This window comes from Sinohyriopsis cumingii, chromosome 1, assembly GCF_028554795.1.
Source record: "Sinohyriopsis cumingii isolate HCF-2022 chromosome 1, ASM2855479v2, whole genome shotgun sequence".
NCBI classification, from domain to species: domain Eukaryota; kingdom Metazoa; phylum Mollusca; class Bivalvia; order Unionida; family Unionidae; genus Sinohyriopsis; species Sinohyriopsis cumingii.
In genome coordinates, this window is record NC_142961.1 from 124,557,780 (window position 1) to 124,576,224 (window position 18,445).

Sequence of the window (18,445 nt, forward strand, 5' to 3'; positions counted from 1 at the left end):
CCACCTCAGGTGCATGAGGTCATGGGTTCAAACCCTGGCCAAGTCATACTAAAGACTTATAAAAATAGTACTAAGGGCTACCTCACTAGGTGCTCAGTATTAAGAGGTTAGTGTTAGGACTGGTTGGCATGGTGTCAGGATAATGTGACTGGGTGGGACATGATGCTACATGTCTGTGGCAAGATGCCACAATGTTAGACATCACTATAAACTACCACACTGCAGACATTATAGCGATATGACTGAAAAATTGTTAAAGCTACGTTTTAAAAAATCCAAATCACACATACACACACATTCCAATGCAGCAGTTATTAATATTTCTAGTTTATTGTATCAGTTAACAGTAAATGATGTTGATAATTCCACGTATGTATAGTTATCATTGACTTTGAAATTTTTTGTTTTTAGGCTATGCTGGAAGTTATGAAGAAGTTCAAGAAGCCAGTCTGTCTTCTACTATTGTGCCTGTATACAATGGATTCAGAGATGGTAAAGATTCATATTTAAACAGTATTAGAAATATAATAAATGACAGTATTGAGATGTATAATTATACTGAAAATGATACTCCTGGTGTTTATGGAAAATTTATTTGTAACTGAAACAATTAACTGTTAAAAAAATGTACTCAATTCCTTGTTCTTCTTGATTCTAGATTGTTTTGAGATAGCTTATCTGTCTTCATCAGAGCTCCACAGAATGCTTACGAGTAGTTATTGTTGCAAAGTGGCAAACCCATTGTACTAGATAAGAGCAATGTCCAGAACATAGTACAAATGAGTATATTGTTGAAAGTTTGCATTTGTATTGTCCACTAGGGTTATACAAAGGGCTGGCATCTATTGTCCATTAAGGTTATTTAAAGGACTGGCATCTATTGTCCATTACACTTATGTAAATGGCTGGCATCTATTGTCCATTAGGGTTATGTAAAGGGCTGGCATCTATTGTCCATTAGGGTTGTGTAAAGGGCTGTCATCTATTGTCCATTAGGGTTATGTAAAGGGCTGTCATCTATTCTTCATTAGGGTTATGCAAAGGGCTGTTATCTTTTGTCCGTTAGGGTTATGCAAAGGGCTGTTGTCTATTGTCAGTTAGGCTTATGCAAAAGGTTGTTGACTATTGTCCATTAGGCTTATGCAAATGGCTGTCATCAATTGTCCATTAGGCTTATGCAGAGGGCTGTCATCTGTTGCCCATTAGGCTTATGCAAAGGAATGTTGTCTATTGCCCATTGGGCTTTTGCAGAGGGCTGTCTTTTGTTGTCCATTAGGCTTATGCAAAGGGCCTTCAGTCATTGTCCGTTAGACTTATGCAAAGGGCTGTTGTCCATTGGGCTTATGCAGAGGACTGTCATCCTTTTTCCTTTAGACTTATGCAAAGAGCTGTTTTCTATTGCCTATTGAGCTTATGCAAAGAGCTGTTGTCTATTGTCCAATAGACTTATGCAGAGGGCTGTCATCTGTTGTCGATTAGGCTCATGCAAAGGGCTGTTGTCTACTGTCCATTAGGATTATGCAAAGGGCTGTCATCTGTTGTCCATTGGGCTTATGTAAAGGTATGTTGTCCATTACGATTATGCAGAGGGCTGTCATCCATGTTCCATTATGCTCATGCAAAGGTTGTCCTTTGTTGTCCATTAGGCTTATGTAAAAGGGCTGTCATCTGTTGTTCATTGGGCTTATGCAAAGGTCTATTGTCTATTGTCCATTAGGCTTATGCAGAGGGCTGTCATCAGTTGTCCATTGGGCTTATGCTAAGGGCTGTCATCTGTTGTCCATGAGGCTTATACAAAGGGTTGCCATTTGTTGTCCATGAGGAATAGGTGCCGCTCTACAGTTTCATATTTTGCATTGGGCTAGAATTTTAAAGAAAAAGAATTTCCCCAGCTTTCCTCACTGGTTATACTGGCTATTTAAAAAGGACCTTGTATATCTTAGGCATAATTCAAAGAACCTCTAATTCCCTTTATTTTGATGTATGATTGATGGGTGTAATATGGGTTATAGAGTATACAGCTTGGCCTTACTCCAGATATGCACCTGGTATTGTCTAGTCTGGCAAAATTCATTTCCCCTATTTTAATAGCTGCTATGGATAGTGTACTTTGGACTAATTCAGGCTGATTTTTTAGCACAGGGAGCAGTCATTTTAGTTAGCAATGTGCTTAGATCATGTACAATTTCCAAAAGTACAATATCCAAAGGAATATCATTCACATTACATTAATGTAGCATGGAGGTATGCCAACATTCTTTCCATTGTGCATGTTTAAAATGCAAACAACTTCACCTTACATATGTCACTCTCTCAAAAGTACATAATAACGGATGAGAACATAGGTATTATTATTGTATGATTTAATTTTGATTGTATGGCTGAAACATTTAAGTTGCAAGCATCAAAACAGTCCTTTTGAATAATTCTCCTGTATTTCCCCCAACAGAACAGTATTTATGAGTGTCAGAGTCTCTAACAAGTCCAGCCCCCCCCCCACACACACTTATGATAAAAAGTGAGCTATTTTAAAAATGCACATTACATTTTGTAAACATAGCAGCCAGTATTATGCTGAATGACAGGAACATGAAACTAGCCAGAATTATTTCTGAGATATCAACAATGAATTTTACAGTTTGAAAAGGGATGGACCAGATCAGGTTGATAAAGGTCAAAGGTCAAAGTATAAAATCTTTGCCTATTGTTTAATATGGAAGAAATGAATTTGTTTTCTCATTATTTATTTTTTTATTTCATTGCAAATAAATGAAAAGAAACATTTTCACTTTATATTTCTTTTACTTCTTGCAACAGTTTTAAATTTAAGTTGACTCTATTCCTATATTCTAAGACTTCTAATTTCCCCATAAATAAGGTCACTACTCAAACAAACATGCCTCAAGGCAGATTTTGTAAGCAAGAGCAAAATGAGCATAATTAGCTTATCTTCATGCTTAACATCAATATGAAAGTACCATTTTATTCAGAACATCATACATAATGATATGAAAAAAAGAAAAATACTTGCATACGTTTTATATTTGTTTTAAGGTGGCACTCTACAGTTTCATATTTTGCATAGGGTTAGAATTTTAAAGAAAAAGAATTTCCCCGGCTTTCCTCACTGGTTGTACTGGCTATTTAAAAAAGACCCTGTATATTTTAGGTATAATACAAAGAACCTTTAAATCCCTATATTTTGGTGTATGATTGATGGGTGTAATATGGGTGTAATACAGCTTGGCCTTATTCCAGATGTGCACCTTTCAAAAAAGTGCTAGCTCCACTTGGTCACTTTCACTTCCTGAAGTTCAGAGGTAAATTGTATAAAAAAAGAGCCGATAACTTTTTTTACATTTTATATATTTGGTAATTCATTCATTGCGCTTTCAGAAGCTGGTATTGTCTAGTCTGGCAAAATTAATTTTCCCTATTTTAATAGCTGCTATGGATAGTGTACTTTGGACTAATTCAGGCTGATTTTTTAGCACAAGGGAGCAGTCATTTTAGTTAGCAGTGTTCTTAGATCATGTACAGTTTCCAAAAGTACAATATCCAAAGAAATATCATCCACATTACATTAATGTAGCATAGAGGAATGCCAACATTCTCTCCATTGTGCATGTTTAAAATGCAAACAACTTCACCTTACGTATGTCACTCTCTTAAAAGTACATAATAACTGGTGAGCACCCCCTTATGCAAAGGGCTGTCATCTTTTGTCGATTAGGCTTATGCAAAGGGCGGTCTTCTGTTGTCCATTAGGGTTATGCAAAGGTCTGTTGTCTATTGTCCATTAGGATTATGCAGAGGGCTGTCATCCATTGTCAATTAGACCTATGCAAAGGGCTGTTGTTTAATATCAATTAGACTTATGGAAAGGACCGTCATATGTTGTCCATGAGGTGTATGGAATGGGCTGTCATCTGTTGTCTATGAGGCTTAAGCAAAGGGCTGTCATGGGTTGTTGATGAGGCTTATGCAAAGGGCTGTCATCTGTTGTCAGTTATGCATGTGCAGATGGCTGTCATCTGTTGTCCATTAGGCTTATGGAAAGTGCTGTTGTTCAGTAAACATGCAAAGGGCTGTCATCTTTTGTCCATTAGGCATATGCAAAGGGCTGTCATCTGTTGTCCATTAGACATGCTGATAGCTGTCATCTGTTCATTAAGCTTATGCAAAGGGCTGCTGTCTGTTGTCCATTAATCTTATGGAAAGGGCTGTCAACTGTTGTCCATTAGGCTTAACCAGAGGGCTGTCATTATTGTCATGTCTTCAAAGCTACTACATCCAACTGTGAACATTATGGACTCATGTCTGCCATTTTATTCTGTACAGTTTTTAGGGGCAGTCAGTTTAAACAAGCAACATAAACGCTGATCAGCTGGCAGGTTATGCAATGGCAGATCAGGATCAACCTTACAGGTCTATATATGGTACTTGGAGGAATGTCATGAAACTTGACATTCACATACATTTAACGGAATAGAGTTGTCAACTTAGGACAGATTTGAAAATTTTGGTCAGGAGTTTTGTCTTCAGATCAGGAATACTTTCATCAACCAGAATTTTAGTATGCAGATAGACAAAAATACAACTATAGAACAAGTTTTTTTTTATATTATAATATACACATCATCTCATCACATCAGTCTCTCATCACATCAGTCCTTTCACAGCGACCTTGTGACCTTTCATACACTTGTTGGATGTAACACAAGGCTACTTTGATGAATGGACAGTTTTATTGACTTTTGCTTTTTTCTAAAAACACTATAACAGCCTTCCTGAAATCAAATGGTGCTGATCTTATGGTAATGCCAACATGGCAACCATATTGACCATCTAAAAAGTCTTATTATCACTACATTTATTGACATAGATTTTTAACTGAAATGTCTTGTGAAATATGTAATTGGCCCAGAATGAAAACCAGACTTACGTGATCTCTGTGGGTTTAAATTAAAAGTCACTAATAGCATTTTTATACATCTTTTGCTTATGAAAACATCAACTTGTACATATGCAAATGAATAAGCATAAAATCTTGCATTTCATTTTTTTATTCAATAAACAAATGATAGTCAGTACTCTGCCATTGATTTAAATTTAATAGGTCTGGATGCTGATTTTTATCTGTGATGGCTTGTGAGCATGAAAATACACACAATACTGAATACATTTTTTTTTTACAAGAATCATATTATAAATATAGTTGAAGATTACATTGAATGATGCCAGTTCAGTAACTTTGTGTTTTTTTTTAAATTATATAAAAAATATTGGATTATAACCAAACTTAACATGTGGGTATATCATGATAATATTGAAGAAGAAGTCAAGGATCTTCTGTTCATAATGTAAGGTTCATGGTCAAGGACATTACAATTATAGCTTGTGTACATGTTAACTCGAGCATGCAAGAAATATTTTGTTTCCAAATTGGTATCTGGATTTTTTAAAGAGTATTTTAGATGATTTCAATGCTCAACAATTACATAGGATATAAAGAGGGGAAAACTGTATTTGTGAATTCTTACAAAATCCTTTGCAGCAATTTTATCATCAGTCCCATCTTGAGACTTGTTTACTTATAATGTTTGGAAGGACAATATTTATTAAAATGACATATCATTGTGAATCTATCAAAAACTAGTGGCATAACAAATACTTTAATTAAGTGATGTTTGTCAAGTTATTCATTTAAAAAATGTTTTATAGGGGCTAATTCTCTTTTCTCCTCTTGAATTTAAATTAATATGCCAAAAATGTTGACAGTTTGTACTGTGTTGGCAGTACAAATTATGAAATGATTTAGTATGTCTCAAATGTTGAGAGTTAGTACAGTGTTGGCAGTACATATTATGAAGTGATATAGTTAGTAACCTTAAAATGTTGACAGTTTGTACAGTGTTGGCAGTAAAGATTATGAAGTGATATATTTACTATGCCTAAAATGTTGACAGTTTGTACAGTGTTGGCAGTACAGAATAAAGTGATATATTTACTATGCATAAAATGTTGACAGTTTGTACAGTGTTGGCAGTACAGATTGAAGTGATGTATTTAGTATGCTTAAAATGTTGACAGTTTGTACAGTGTTGGCAGTACAGATTGAAGTGATATATTTAGTATGCTTAAAATGTTGACAGTTTGTACAGTGCTGGCAGTACAGATTGAAGTGATATATTTAGTATGCTTAAAATGTTGACAGTTTGTACAGTGTTGGCAGTACAGATGGAAGTGATATATTTAATATGCCTAAAATGTTGACAGTTTATACAGTGTTGGCAGTACAGATTGAAGTGATATATTTATTATGCCTAAAATGTTGACAGGGATCTGGAGTTACATGCTGAAGGCCCTCAGAGATTTTATCAGGAACCATGGAGATGTACATGTTACCATGGGACCCATTTTTGATTATGATGGTGATGGATTGTGGAGCAACAACCAAAATGCAACAGAGTGAGGAAACCAGCTTCTGCTAACGCTTAGTCTTCATTATTTAGATTTAGCCAAAAGAGAGTGCAATAATTTATACAGTGATCCTCTTTTGCTGGGGGGGACTGGATATGGAATCCATATGTACTTTTATAGAAATATCCATATGGACATTTTTCTTCTATAGCTAAACCACTCTTATGGATTTAAGTGTATCCATATGGATATGTTATGGATTCCTTATGTACTTCTTATGGAAAATCCCATGGAATATTTAAATTAGTCTAGACAGTAGATTGTCCATATGGAATAAAATTATAATTCCATATGGAATTTGGCAGTAATTCATATGGAATTTGTGAATAATCTGTATCGGATTTGGCAATAGTCCATATGGAATTTTGTAATAGTCCATATGGAATTTGTAAATGGTTCATATGGAATTTGTAAATGGTCCATATGGAATTTGTAAGTAGTTTATATGGAATTTGGTAATAGTCCATCCCGTATGAAATTTTCCAGGCAGTCTTAAGGTGGATTTCAGACAGAGCACTTTCTGCCTAAACCATATAAAATCTGCTTTAGATTTCTACTAACTGCCTAATGATTCTTAGACATTATTGGGAATTAATGATAAATATTCACAATAAGTTTTTTAGGTGGATCATAAATTTTATTTTGACATACATTATCAAATAAGATTTATGATTTTCTTGTCCTCATTTTCTTTCTTGGATACAAAACCTAATCCTTGATGGCATCACTTAAGTCTTTTTCATATCACTGAAAATTTGGTGAGATTTCACAAATATTTCGACCGAATTTTTTGAAATTGTGGTGAGACGTCACTAAAATTTGACTAAAATATTTGTGAGGTTTCACAAAAAATTTGGCCAAAACTTTCACTTAAGTTTTGGCAAGATCTCTAACATTTCATTGAAAGTTTTGTGAGAGTTTACTAAAACTTTCATGAGATTTAACTAACATTTTGATCACTATATAGTATTTTACTAAAGTTTCACTAGATTTTCAGACATTTCAAGAGGTTTCAGATAAATAATGGATATGAATTAAACAGGACTTTATTAACCAAGGTGATATTTCAGTGTACATAAAAATAATTATATAGATGTTGTAATTATATGAGAGTGTATGTGTGTGTGATTTGGATTTTTAATTTAGCTTTAACAATTTTTCAGTCATATTGCTATGATGTCTGCAGTATGGCAGTTAATAGTGATGTCTAGCACTGGGGCATCATACCACAGACATGTAGCATGATGTCCCACCCAGTCACATTATCCTGACATCAGAACCAACCAGTCCTAACACTAACCTCTTAATGCTGAGCGCCAAGCGAGGCAGCTGTTAGTATCATTTTTATAAGTCTTTGATATGACTTGGCCAGGGATCGGACCCATGACCTCCCATATCTGAGGTGGATGCTTAAACCACTAGGCCACTGGAGCGGTTTGTAATTATATGACAGCCAAAGCAGGAGATAGGGGAGTTAATAATAATAATAATAATAATAAAGACTTTATTTAGAGAAGGTAACTCAGTTAGTTACAGAACTAATCTACCTTGAGGCCTTCTATCTGATATGTACAATATATACAGTATATACAACATGATGTGAAAAGTCTGGCTTGACACTAAATAAAGTGATTTTAAAAATCCAAGTATCAAGCCTGGAACATCTGCACAGGCATATGTGAACACATAAACATATATAAAATATAAAATATTATCCTGCATTGAAACATTCAACTGTGAAAATTATGCAATATTACAGAAAAGCATCCATTTGAGACATTGATTATGAAAAGAAGAATTGCTGGAAGCCTGCCTAATGTCAATGTTGTACTGCAGACTTGATTTTTTGATTAATGTATGAACTATGATGCTGTTGTGGTCTACTGAATTAGTCCTTGTTCCAAAAGCAGCCATGACAAACATTTATCATGATATAATTACTCTTATTTTACACTGAATTCTAACACACCTAGAATATTTTGACAATGCACTATACACAATAATACCACTCACAATATTGAATGATGATTCTACTTGTGGGCCAAGAAAATTCCGCAAAGATATGACTATATTTTATAGACATTGGTATCTGACAACAATTCCCATCAGTGATCTATACATTGTCCCTCCTTAAATTCAGGAAGTTAATCAATTTGGAGTTATATAACTTTGAAATCTTCCTGGTTCAATTCCTTGACATATTTTGCACGTTAGCTGCTACTCTGGAGCTCTTTATGGCACAAAAAGCAAAATGCTGGTCCTGGCATACAGTTTTCATACAGATTGAACAATTATGTTCCCATCAACTTTGCATTCAAGCTATTCTCATTGCTGCACATTTTTCAAATGGTTATTCAAACTCGTATCCCGCTTGAAAATTCGAATTGCCATGTTTAGCAAGCATGCTTATTCCCATCAGTTTCTGTTATGCAATGGTTCATTGGGCAAGTACACAATTTTGACCAATCAGAAAGCTCTTTACAGTGATCATCTATTAACCCTTAACCTCATGCAAGCGCCTTTGGAGGCCTCTACTCCCTTTGCATACAAGCACCTTTGGACGCTTCTACCCATTTCGCATACAAGTGCCTTTTGACGCCTGCTGTAAACATCAGCCATTTTAAGCGGGTTTTTGTAGTGTCACCTATGGGGAAAACCTATTAGATACATCATTCATTGCTGTGAATGACCATTACTTAAGAACATGTGGTCGCTGTTTATGCTGTGGTCAAAATCTGCTATTTAAAGTAACTGGGTCATATTCTCCACTCTCCAAAATGGAGGTCAGAGATTTCATTTAGCACTTTTCACGATTAGATACACAACTATGAAAGCTTCAATAACTTAGGTAAAGGCTCTGATATTGATGTAGGCAGCAATTTTTAGAAATTATCAAATTCAAATAACTTAGTGATGTAGTTGCAGACAAAGAACTTGTAAATTTTGAGTATGAGAAATGGCAGCTATGGTTGGTCACGTGGCTTTACTGACTTGATGGTGAATGAGTTCTCTCAAGATTTTAAAGCACAAAACAATTCTTCCATGAAAAATAATTACACATTTATAATGATTGGAATTTACTCTTAAATTTTTCCATACATAATAGACGTCTTCCAAAAATGCAAAATGGTTCAAATTGCTGTTAAACGTAACATACACTACACTGCTTAAGAGTTAACAGACAGGCCTATGTGTATGGAGTTGAATAGGTAACAGGTGTTCTATTTATAGCGCACTGCACTGGGTAACTTTGCTACATGTGTATTAAAGGGGCTAAAAAGCCATACACTCTATGAGGTAAAGGGTTAAATAATAAACAGAACAAATATTTATTAGAAAGCTCATTGCAGAATGGGACCGGATATAGCATTATTAAGAAAACATTTTGGAGACAATATTAAAAAAAGGGTCCGAGTTGAGGAAAATCAGATTCAGGTCAGGAGAAAAGCAAAATTCTGTTTTAAAATGGAAAACAAGAAAACTTGTTTGAGGGCAGTTAAATCCAGTTGAAGTCAAATAAAAATACAACAACAACAACAAAAATTTGAAAAAGAAATATAAGAAGGAAGGATGTGGAAATAAGTTATTGTGCCCAAAATGAACAATAGAATTGCAGCTATCAAAAACAGGAAATATAAATTTTGCTGAAAATCATTCAAATTGTACAAGAAACACAAATTTTTATTATATCTTATTGATATTTTTTATTGAAATGTCAGTGATATTACAAACACAAAATATCACTATATTTTCAGAATTTTTGACAAACTCTCAGTGAAATTTCAGTCACAAACTTCCACTCATATTTTCAGAAATTTTGGTAAAATCTCCTAAATTACCATAATTTTAGTGAAAAAAGGACATTTGAGTGAATGTCAAAAAAAATTCAAGTCATCTATGCTTGTACTACCAGATATTAATATTCTGATATTGTTTACATTTTCTCTACTTTTTTGATCATGTCTTTGTCTGTTTTTATTGTTATTGTTGTTGTTGTAGGGTTTAACGCCATTTTTCAGCACATGATAGGCTATACATGGTGGCCATTATTAATGGTGGAGGAAGAACCCGGGAAAACCCCGGAAAGAACCACCAACCCACAAGAAGCCACTGGCAAGCTTTCTCACATACCCACATTAGCCAAATCCAAGACTCGAACCCACTCAGACAGAGGTGAGATGGCAGTGATCCATAATGGAGAGCGCTTTTGACCACTCAGCTGTCTGTTTTTAAACATCTGTGGAAATAAATTAAAGAAAACTGACATGCATGTGTTTTCTTAAAATTTATATGAGTATATATTCATCCTTCCACATCAGCTACACTGACCTATACATGTACTCTAACTCCCACCAATATTCCTATTTGAATCAGATAGTTTGGTTATTAATTCTTTGGAGTGTATTTTTCATGATGCTATAGCCAGCTTTCCAGATGGAAAAAAGTGCTTATTAATTAAAGTTGCAACTTTATTCCATATGGAATTTTCACTTGCTGTGAAGTACTTATGGAACTGATATGGAATAAATTGTCTGATTCCATAAGTTTTTCAGTCCATATCTCTTCCATATGGATTCCTGAAGTATCCCATATGGAATCCATGAGAAATTTGTGTACAGGATATTACTATTCTTAAAAGTCGCTGTTTCTTATAGATGAGCTATCTTATTGCTCACAGAACTGGGTATGGGATTATTAACAGTCTTTGCCTTATACAAACCACACCGGTGACCTAGTAGTTAGAGCATTCGCCTTGAAAGCAGCAGGTCGTGAGTTCTAACCTCAGCCAAGTCATATCAGAGACTTACAAAATGGTACTAACATCTGCCTCGCTAGATGCTCAGTATTAAGAGGTTAGTGTTAGGACTGGTCGGCCTGGTGTCAGGTTAATGTGACTGGGTGGGACATCATGCTACATGTCCGTGGCATGATGACCCAGTGCTAGACATCACTATAAACTGCCACACTGCAGATATCATAGCGATATGACTGAAAAATTGATAAAGCTACGTTAAAAATCCTAATCACACACACACTGCCTTATACAAGGGTATGTTACTGTTTATAGGAGGGGTATGGCATTACCTGTGAATGTTTTCCTTATATGACATTATCAGTGAGTTTTGTCTTATTCTGAGGTATATTACTGTTTATAGGAAGGGTTATGGTAAAATTGAACCTATGTTTTGATATTGATAGATTTTTCATCAACTTGTTGTCATATGTATGGCACAATAAATTTCTTTGTCAACCAAATAAAGACTATTTAAAAAATCTCAAACTTATATACATATCAGCATTGTTTCACATTGGACAAGTTTTATGGTCATTGTTTAAATTAAAATTTAAAAACATTATCTTTGTCAGATATTGAGAAAATTTGACACCTTTTAATATGTAAGTTATGTTTGAGATTCATTGGAATGTTTCTTTTAACTTTTCATTAATTCTAAATGTTGAACATGATTTAATTATCAGTGAAACAGTTTTGTTTTAAAGGAGTATATTTAATAAATTGATTGTTTGATTACAACCAAATTCTCGGTTTAATTTTGCCATTCATATGGAGCATGAAATTTAGTGTGTAATTTGCCAATATAGGTGACACTTGATTTATGGCACAGATGCATTCCTGAGGTTAGGGCATAAATCAAAAGTAATTGTGCTCTCTTGGTGAGCAGTGAGATGCACATGCATGCATGTACATACATGAGGTGCATGTGAGTCACACCACATGGTACCAGTGATGGCATAAAAACAAGCACAGTAGTCAAAAAACTAAACATTATTGTTTTCAATATAAATGGCATTAAAATGAAAGCCCATAAATGAACTGGCATATAGTGAACATCACCTGTAATATGGAGTATGAAATCTGGTGTGTAATATTTCCAGTTAAATGGAGCAGACATTGTAATTTTGAAATAATTATGGAGAATGAAGTGTAATTTTGTCAATTATATGAAGCATTAGCAGGGTAGTATAATTCAGAAATTAGTGACATGAGCGGTAAAACGTCTCCATTTTGGACACTGTTTAATGTACTAGAATTTTGGCCATTAAAGGAGGTGGTAAGTATGAATAGGTATTTGAATAGCATTATTGGATCAAAATGCATGTGGCCAGTGTATATAACAAGCTGTATTGCAGAGGGGCTGGTTAATGGAGGCCTAATTCACTCTACTGGTTATAATCTTTCTTTCAGGTTTGTGGATGAAGAAGGGAAAGTACCCATCCCCACACATTTTTATGCCATATTCATTCGATGCACTGTGGATGGAACCTTGTTATCTAATTGTCCCGCAGAGAACTTGGAAACTCAGACCTTTATTCTGCCACACCAACCCACAATACATAACTGCTTGGTATGCAACATTTTGCTACTCAAAATTAGGATAATCTGCTTGGTTTAATTGTCTCACCTTTGTAATTATTATTAGACGTTATAATCATTTTTCTGGTGGTGATGTCATTTTTGTGAACCTTGAAATTCCACATTAAAGCTTTTTCAAGTCGTATATGGGGATGATGCATCATGGCACAGGTTACAGGTGAAACAACTGTATTTTGCAGAACTCTTGTTTGTTCAGGATGGTTTATACATTTCTCTCACCTGTTCCAAAGAATGAATCTGTACTATAGGTACCTCAGTGATGATACATCAGAGAAAGGTAATTCCAGAATGTTTGACAAAGTATTGACTTAAATGCAGATATTAGGAAAAAAAATGTATTTAGGCAATTTTGAAATACAGGTAGGTACTAATTAAATTTGAATTACTATATACCGTATTTTGCCCATTTTAATTTTACCTTACAAAGTGCTGGGGACATTTTACTATATCTGCAACATAAAACTTGTCAGAATCTTTGTAGGCAGTAACAATGTACCCCTTTGTGTTTTGATCCATTTCTCAGACACTAATGCTTATAAAGTCATGAAATGTACATACCTGTTGAGTACCACACTAGCAGAACATTTAAAAGGTTGCAAAAAAACAAGATTTTCCATTGCCAAGAATATACACATGCAAAAAGTGTAAAACAGCTACACAATCAAGCACAACAGGATTAGGCAGTTTCTTACAGATTTATTAAATTTTATGTACAGTACATATCGTTCAATGGCAATAATAATTTAATTTAGTGAATCCACTGACAGCTAATAGAGAAGCTGGATTTGCATTTTCATATGATAAAGTCACTCAAAAGAAACTAATGGAGCACATTGTTGTCTGCAATAACCCAAATTACACAATTCAGTCAGTACATATAAGATATTATTGACTTGTGTGCAAAAGTTAGACCTGGAAGGAAATGACTTAGTATATGTCTAGTTCTCCAGGTCTTTTGGAAAGAGAATTTATTAAGTGGCAAGGACTTCACATCAGTGTTCAATTATTTCAGATACGTGGATATATATTTGTTTTACAGTTTTATAGTGGAGTTTGATAAATTCTAAAGAAAGGGGTTGTATCATGTTTGGTTTTATGTCGCATTCATTTTTGGGGTGAAAGGTTTATTTCCTTTTTATATTTGTAAAGTGCATACTTTTCAAGAGAAACATTTCACCTTTTTTATGGATTACTGAATTAAACATCAGACACGAACAGTTATGCATGGAATTAACTTGTTTCTTTGAAACCTGTTTTAATTTAATGGGTTGTCAGATTATACAAGACCTTAATGCTGATTTGTTTCGTTTTATGAATAGTGAAACTAATATTAAGACATTCAAATACAAGGAGACTGTTGGGTCAAAGTAAGACTAAAACTTGCTGTGAGAAAATAAATTGACAGATTTTTTTGATTAAAAACCAACACAGTACCAGCAATTCAAAAGTAGAAATGATGTCTATTTGATGAGATTCAGGATGCTTGACAGATGTTTTTAAATAAAAACCAACACAGTGCCATTAATTCAAAAGTAGAAATGATGTCTATTTGACAAGATTCAGGATGCTTGACAGATGTTTTTAAATAAAAACCAACACAGTGCCATTAATTCAAAAGTAGAAATGATGTCAGTTTGATGAGATTCAGGAGCTAGACAGATGTTTTTAAATAAAAACCAACACAGTGCCATTAATTCAAAAGTAGAAATGATGTCTATTTTACGAGATTCAGGATGCTCGACAGATGTTTTTAAATAAAAACCAACACAGTGCCATTAATTCAAAAGTAAAGAAGATGTCTATTTGACTAGATTCAGGATGCTCGACAGATGTTTTTTAAAAAAAAACAACACAGTGCCATTAATTCAAAAGTAGAAATGATCTATATTTGATGAGATTCAGGATGCTCAACAGATGTTTTTAAATAAAAACCAACACAGTGCCATTAATTCAAAAGTAGAAATGATGTCTGTTTGATGAGATTCAGGATGCTCGACAGATGTTTTTAAATAAAAACCAACACAGTGCCATTAATTCAAAAGTAGAAATGATGTCTGTTTGATGAGATTCAGGATGCTCGACAGATGTTTTTAAATAAAAACCAACACAGTGCCATTAATTCAAAAGTAGAAATGATGTCTATTTGACGAGATTCAGGATGCTCGACATTCAGCATTTACACAGTATATTTAAGTCCAAATTTCTCATGTTTGAAAATCCAGCTTTGAATAAATTTTAAATAAGTGTTTAATTAGAATCAAAGTCCTAGTTTCTCAAATTAGAACTCTGTATTATTTTCAAACATGGCTATATGTAATGGAAAAAGAATGTTTTCTCCATTCTACTTTCTCATGCGAACATTTAAATTCTCACAAGAACAAAATCTGTACATTTAAAAATTATGTAAGTTTTCCTTTATTTACGAGATCTAACAAACTGCACACATGAGTCTGCAAAATCTATCCAATTTGCTAAAAGTCAGATATAAGGGCAGTATACACAGGTTGGGATAGGGTGCTGTGCCCATACTTGCATATCTGGAACACTGATTTATTTATATATATATATATATATATATATATAGTTTTAAAGCATTTGTATAATCAGTCTCTTTCAAAATCTTGTCTTACATAAGAGTTTTAATTCTTGTGAGAGAAATGCATGAAGATGGTTGATATTGATTCAAGTTTTGATGAAACTGTAATATTTAGGTATGTGCTTTTTTGATAGCCTGAGAGGGACTACCTGAAGAATAACGTTGCTCGAATCCGTGACGTTGAGCTTGTCACTGGCCTGCGTTTCTTGACAACCTTTAGCAGAGATGTATCAGCACAACTCCGAACCCATCTTAGCACAGAACTCTGGGAGTCAGTGTACACAGAATCATGGGAAGACCTTCCTTGTACAGCCCCTGAAAACCAACAATGTCCAGATGGGTCAGTTTTTTTCTATACCAGTTTCAGCCTAGCATTTTTATTCAGGGAGATTTTTTTCTGTTTATTTTTTATTTGGATTAATGCTTCCTAGATATTGGAAATTAATTTCTTCAAATGATTCTCAGGGCTGTTCCATTAAAACATACATGGGGCCCAGGGAAGGAACTTATAAAGTGGGGTACTCATCCACAGATGCAATTTAGAATTTTCTTATCATTTTAATATAAAATCTGTGATATCAAAATACCTTGCATATATTTTCACAAAACTGCCTTCCCTGGGTACCATGTAAATGGAACAGCCCTCATGTGTGTGCAGCTGCTGACATGATTTAATATTATCTTCAGAGCAGGAAGATTTAATTCATGAAGTTTTCCAAGTTATTATGCATTTGCAGAATACCGTTAAAATTGAATCCTTTTCATATCTCTTTGTAGATGTCAGAACATTTTACATTTGTAAAACAAACTTTCAAGAATTTTATGTGTGCTTTTCACATGACCCCCCCCAAAAAAACATACTGCAAATATATATATATATATATATATATATATATATACACACAAGTTTAATCATGCAAATGATAGTAAAAATATGTCACAAGATTCAGTTCAAAACGCTTAGTAAATGTCAGCTTTAGTTTCAGACTGCTTACTATACTAACTCTCCCAGCCATGTCTGACTGACCCTTCCCCCCCCCACACAAAAAATCCTGCAGGCTTCCATGTGCATAACATTTCTTATTGTCATTACAATATCTACTGGTGTTTATTAACAAATTGACAAAGGACTTCACAGACCATACCTTTAAGCATTATTATTAATTAGTTCTCCTTATTAAGTCTGTCACCATAACAAAACACCACGTGCATTTTAAAATGGGTTTGGAAGCCCTTTGATGTTTTCTTATCCCCCAAAAAATTACATCTCAGTACATGCTAAAGTGAAGACCACAGATCATTGGTCAACTAGTCGTATTGTTTCATTATAGTTATAGAAACATAAAATATAAAAACCTAGTTATTTTCCATCATAAATTTAAAAGTCACAGACTCCGTTAAATCAATTTGTATATATACATATACAAACTTTTAAGTACTTGTTCTGTTTTGACTTGGATATAATTAACATTTTATTGCAAATTTATTCTACAAAATACCCCACTATTATCTTTATTGGCAAGTTCGAATAAAAAGTAATGCATATGATGGCTTTTCCTTATAACATGCAGCTGCTGTATGGACAACAGCTTCAATAGCACATTGACAGACTTTTATTTCCCTAAACAGAGCCTCATTTCCGTACTGGAAGCCTAATTGATTTGACCTCTTCTGTCCATTCTTGCCTCAGTCTGGTTTCAACTAGAATAACCAGAGCACTAAGCATGTTTAATTATTGTAAATAACAATGCATAGCCATGTGGATGTTGTGACATTGTACATGGTAATTAATACAAGAATGAATTGTTGATTTAGCAGTGTCTATTGATAAAATGGAATACAGTAGGGTCATAATACATCAAAATCATCAGGTAACTGAAAATAGTCTTTTTATCTCTTAGCAAAAGCTACCAATAAAAACCACCCTGAATAAATACAGTCTTGTACACTGACAAAATTTTGTTTCATCTCTCTCCCTCTCTCAGACACACACATGCACGCATGTGCACGCGCTCACACCTATTAACTAAAATGTGGTTTCAGGTTCTTATTTTTATTGTAATTTGATAATGAGATTATTGTTACTATAAAAATACAAGTTGCACTTAATTTCTTGACAATGTGGACTCATATTGTTCCATACAATTCACCAATAAATAATACCCATAACTAAAACATGTTCAAACCATCTTACACACTGAGACATAATCCTCTCTCTCTCTCTCTTTCTCTCATTCACTAATAACAGCAAAAATCTTTTTGAGTACTTTTATTTTTAATGTAATTAGATTCCTGAGTTAAGAGCAGAATGAGACATAAAATATACATTTACTTTGTATTTCGAGTAGCGTGTGTTCCGTAGAACTTGTTCCCTTTACTCTTTGTACATGGTCATCAAATGATAATTATTTTTTTTACATACAATTTTTTGTATACTCAAATTAATAATTATTTTTTCATGTACAAAAAAGTTACATGAAATACAGTACTGTATAATCTACAATAAATAAGGTTGTTATGTATATAGCATTAACATCATCAGCCTGCCCAAAACTCCATTTTTGTACCAGTTTTTAGTTTTACATTACTATGTGTCAGATTTTCAGATATTTAAGCTTTAAGTTGGTTTCTCGCTTAAAATGTCATGTAGTTTGCATGCCAAAAATAGGTCATGTTGGAGTTAAGTAACTTTTTATACTTAGACATTTGGTCAGTGTATCATGCAAATTTGATTGTAATCATGCGGCTTTATCTATGGATCCATTGTGTTGAGTGTGTGTGTGATTTGGGTTTTACATAGTTTAAAAAAAAGCCAGTCATTATGTTTTGATGTCTGCATTGTGACAGTTTATTGTGATGTCTAGCACTGGGGCATCATGCCACAAACATATATCATCATGTTCCACCCAGTTACATTATCCTGGCACCAGGCTGACCAGTCCTAACACTAACCTCTTAATACTGAGCATCTA

General features: G+C 34.0%; 1 protein-coding gene across 1 annotated transcript in view; it reads left to right on the forward strand.

Annotated features, from left to right (window-relative positions):
- LOC149807809 (uncharacterized) overlaps positions 1–18,445 on the forward strand; it is a 243,214-nt gene that overhangs the window by 150,862 nt on the left and 73,907 nt on the right. The window contains exons 18-21 of the mRNA XM_089960550.1: positions 412–492; positions 6,342–6,471; positions 12,689–12,848; positions 15,608–15,813. Coding sequence (XP_089816676.1) covers positions 412–492; positions 6,342–6,471; positions 12,689–12,848; positions 15,608–15,813 — 577 coding nt within the window. The remainder of the gene's footprint in view (positions 1–411; positions 493–6,341; positions 6,472–12,688; positions 12,849–15,607; positions 15,814–18,445) is intronic.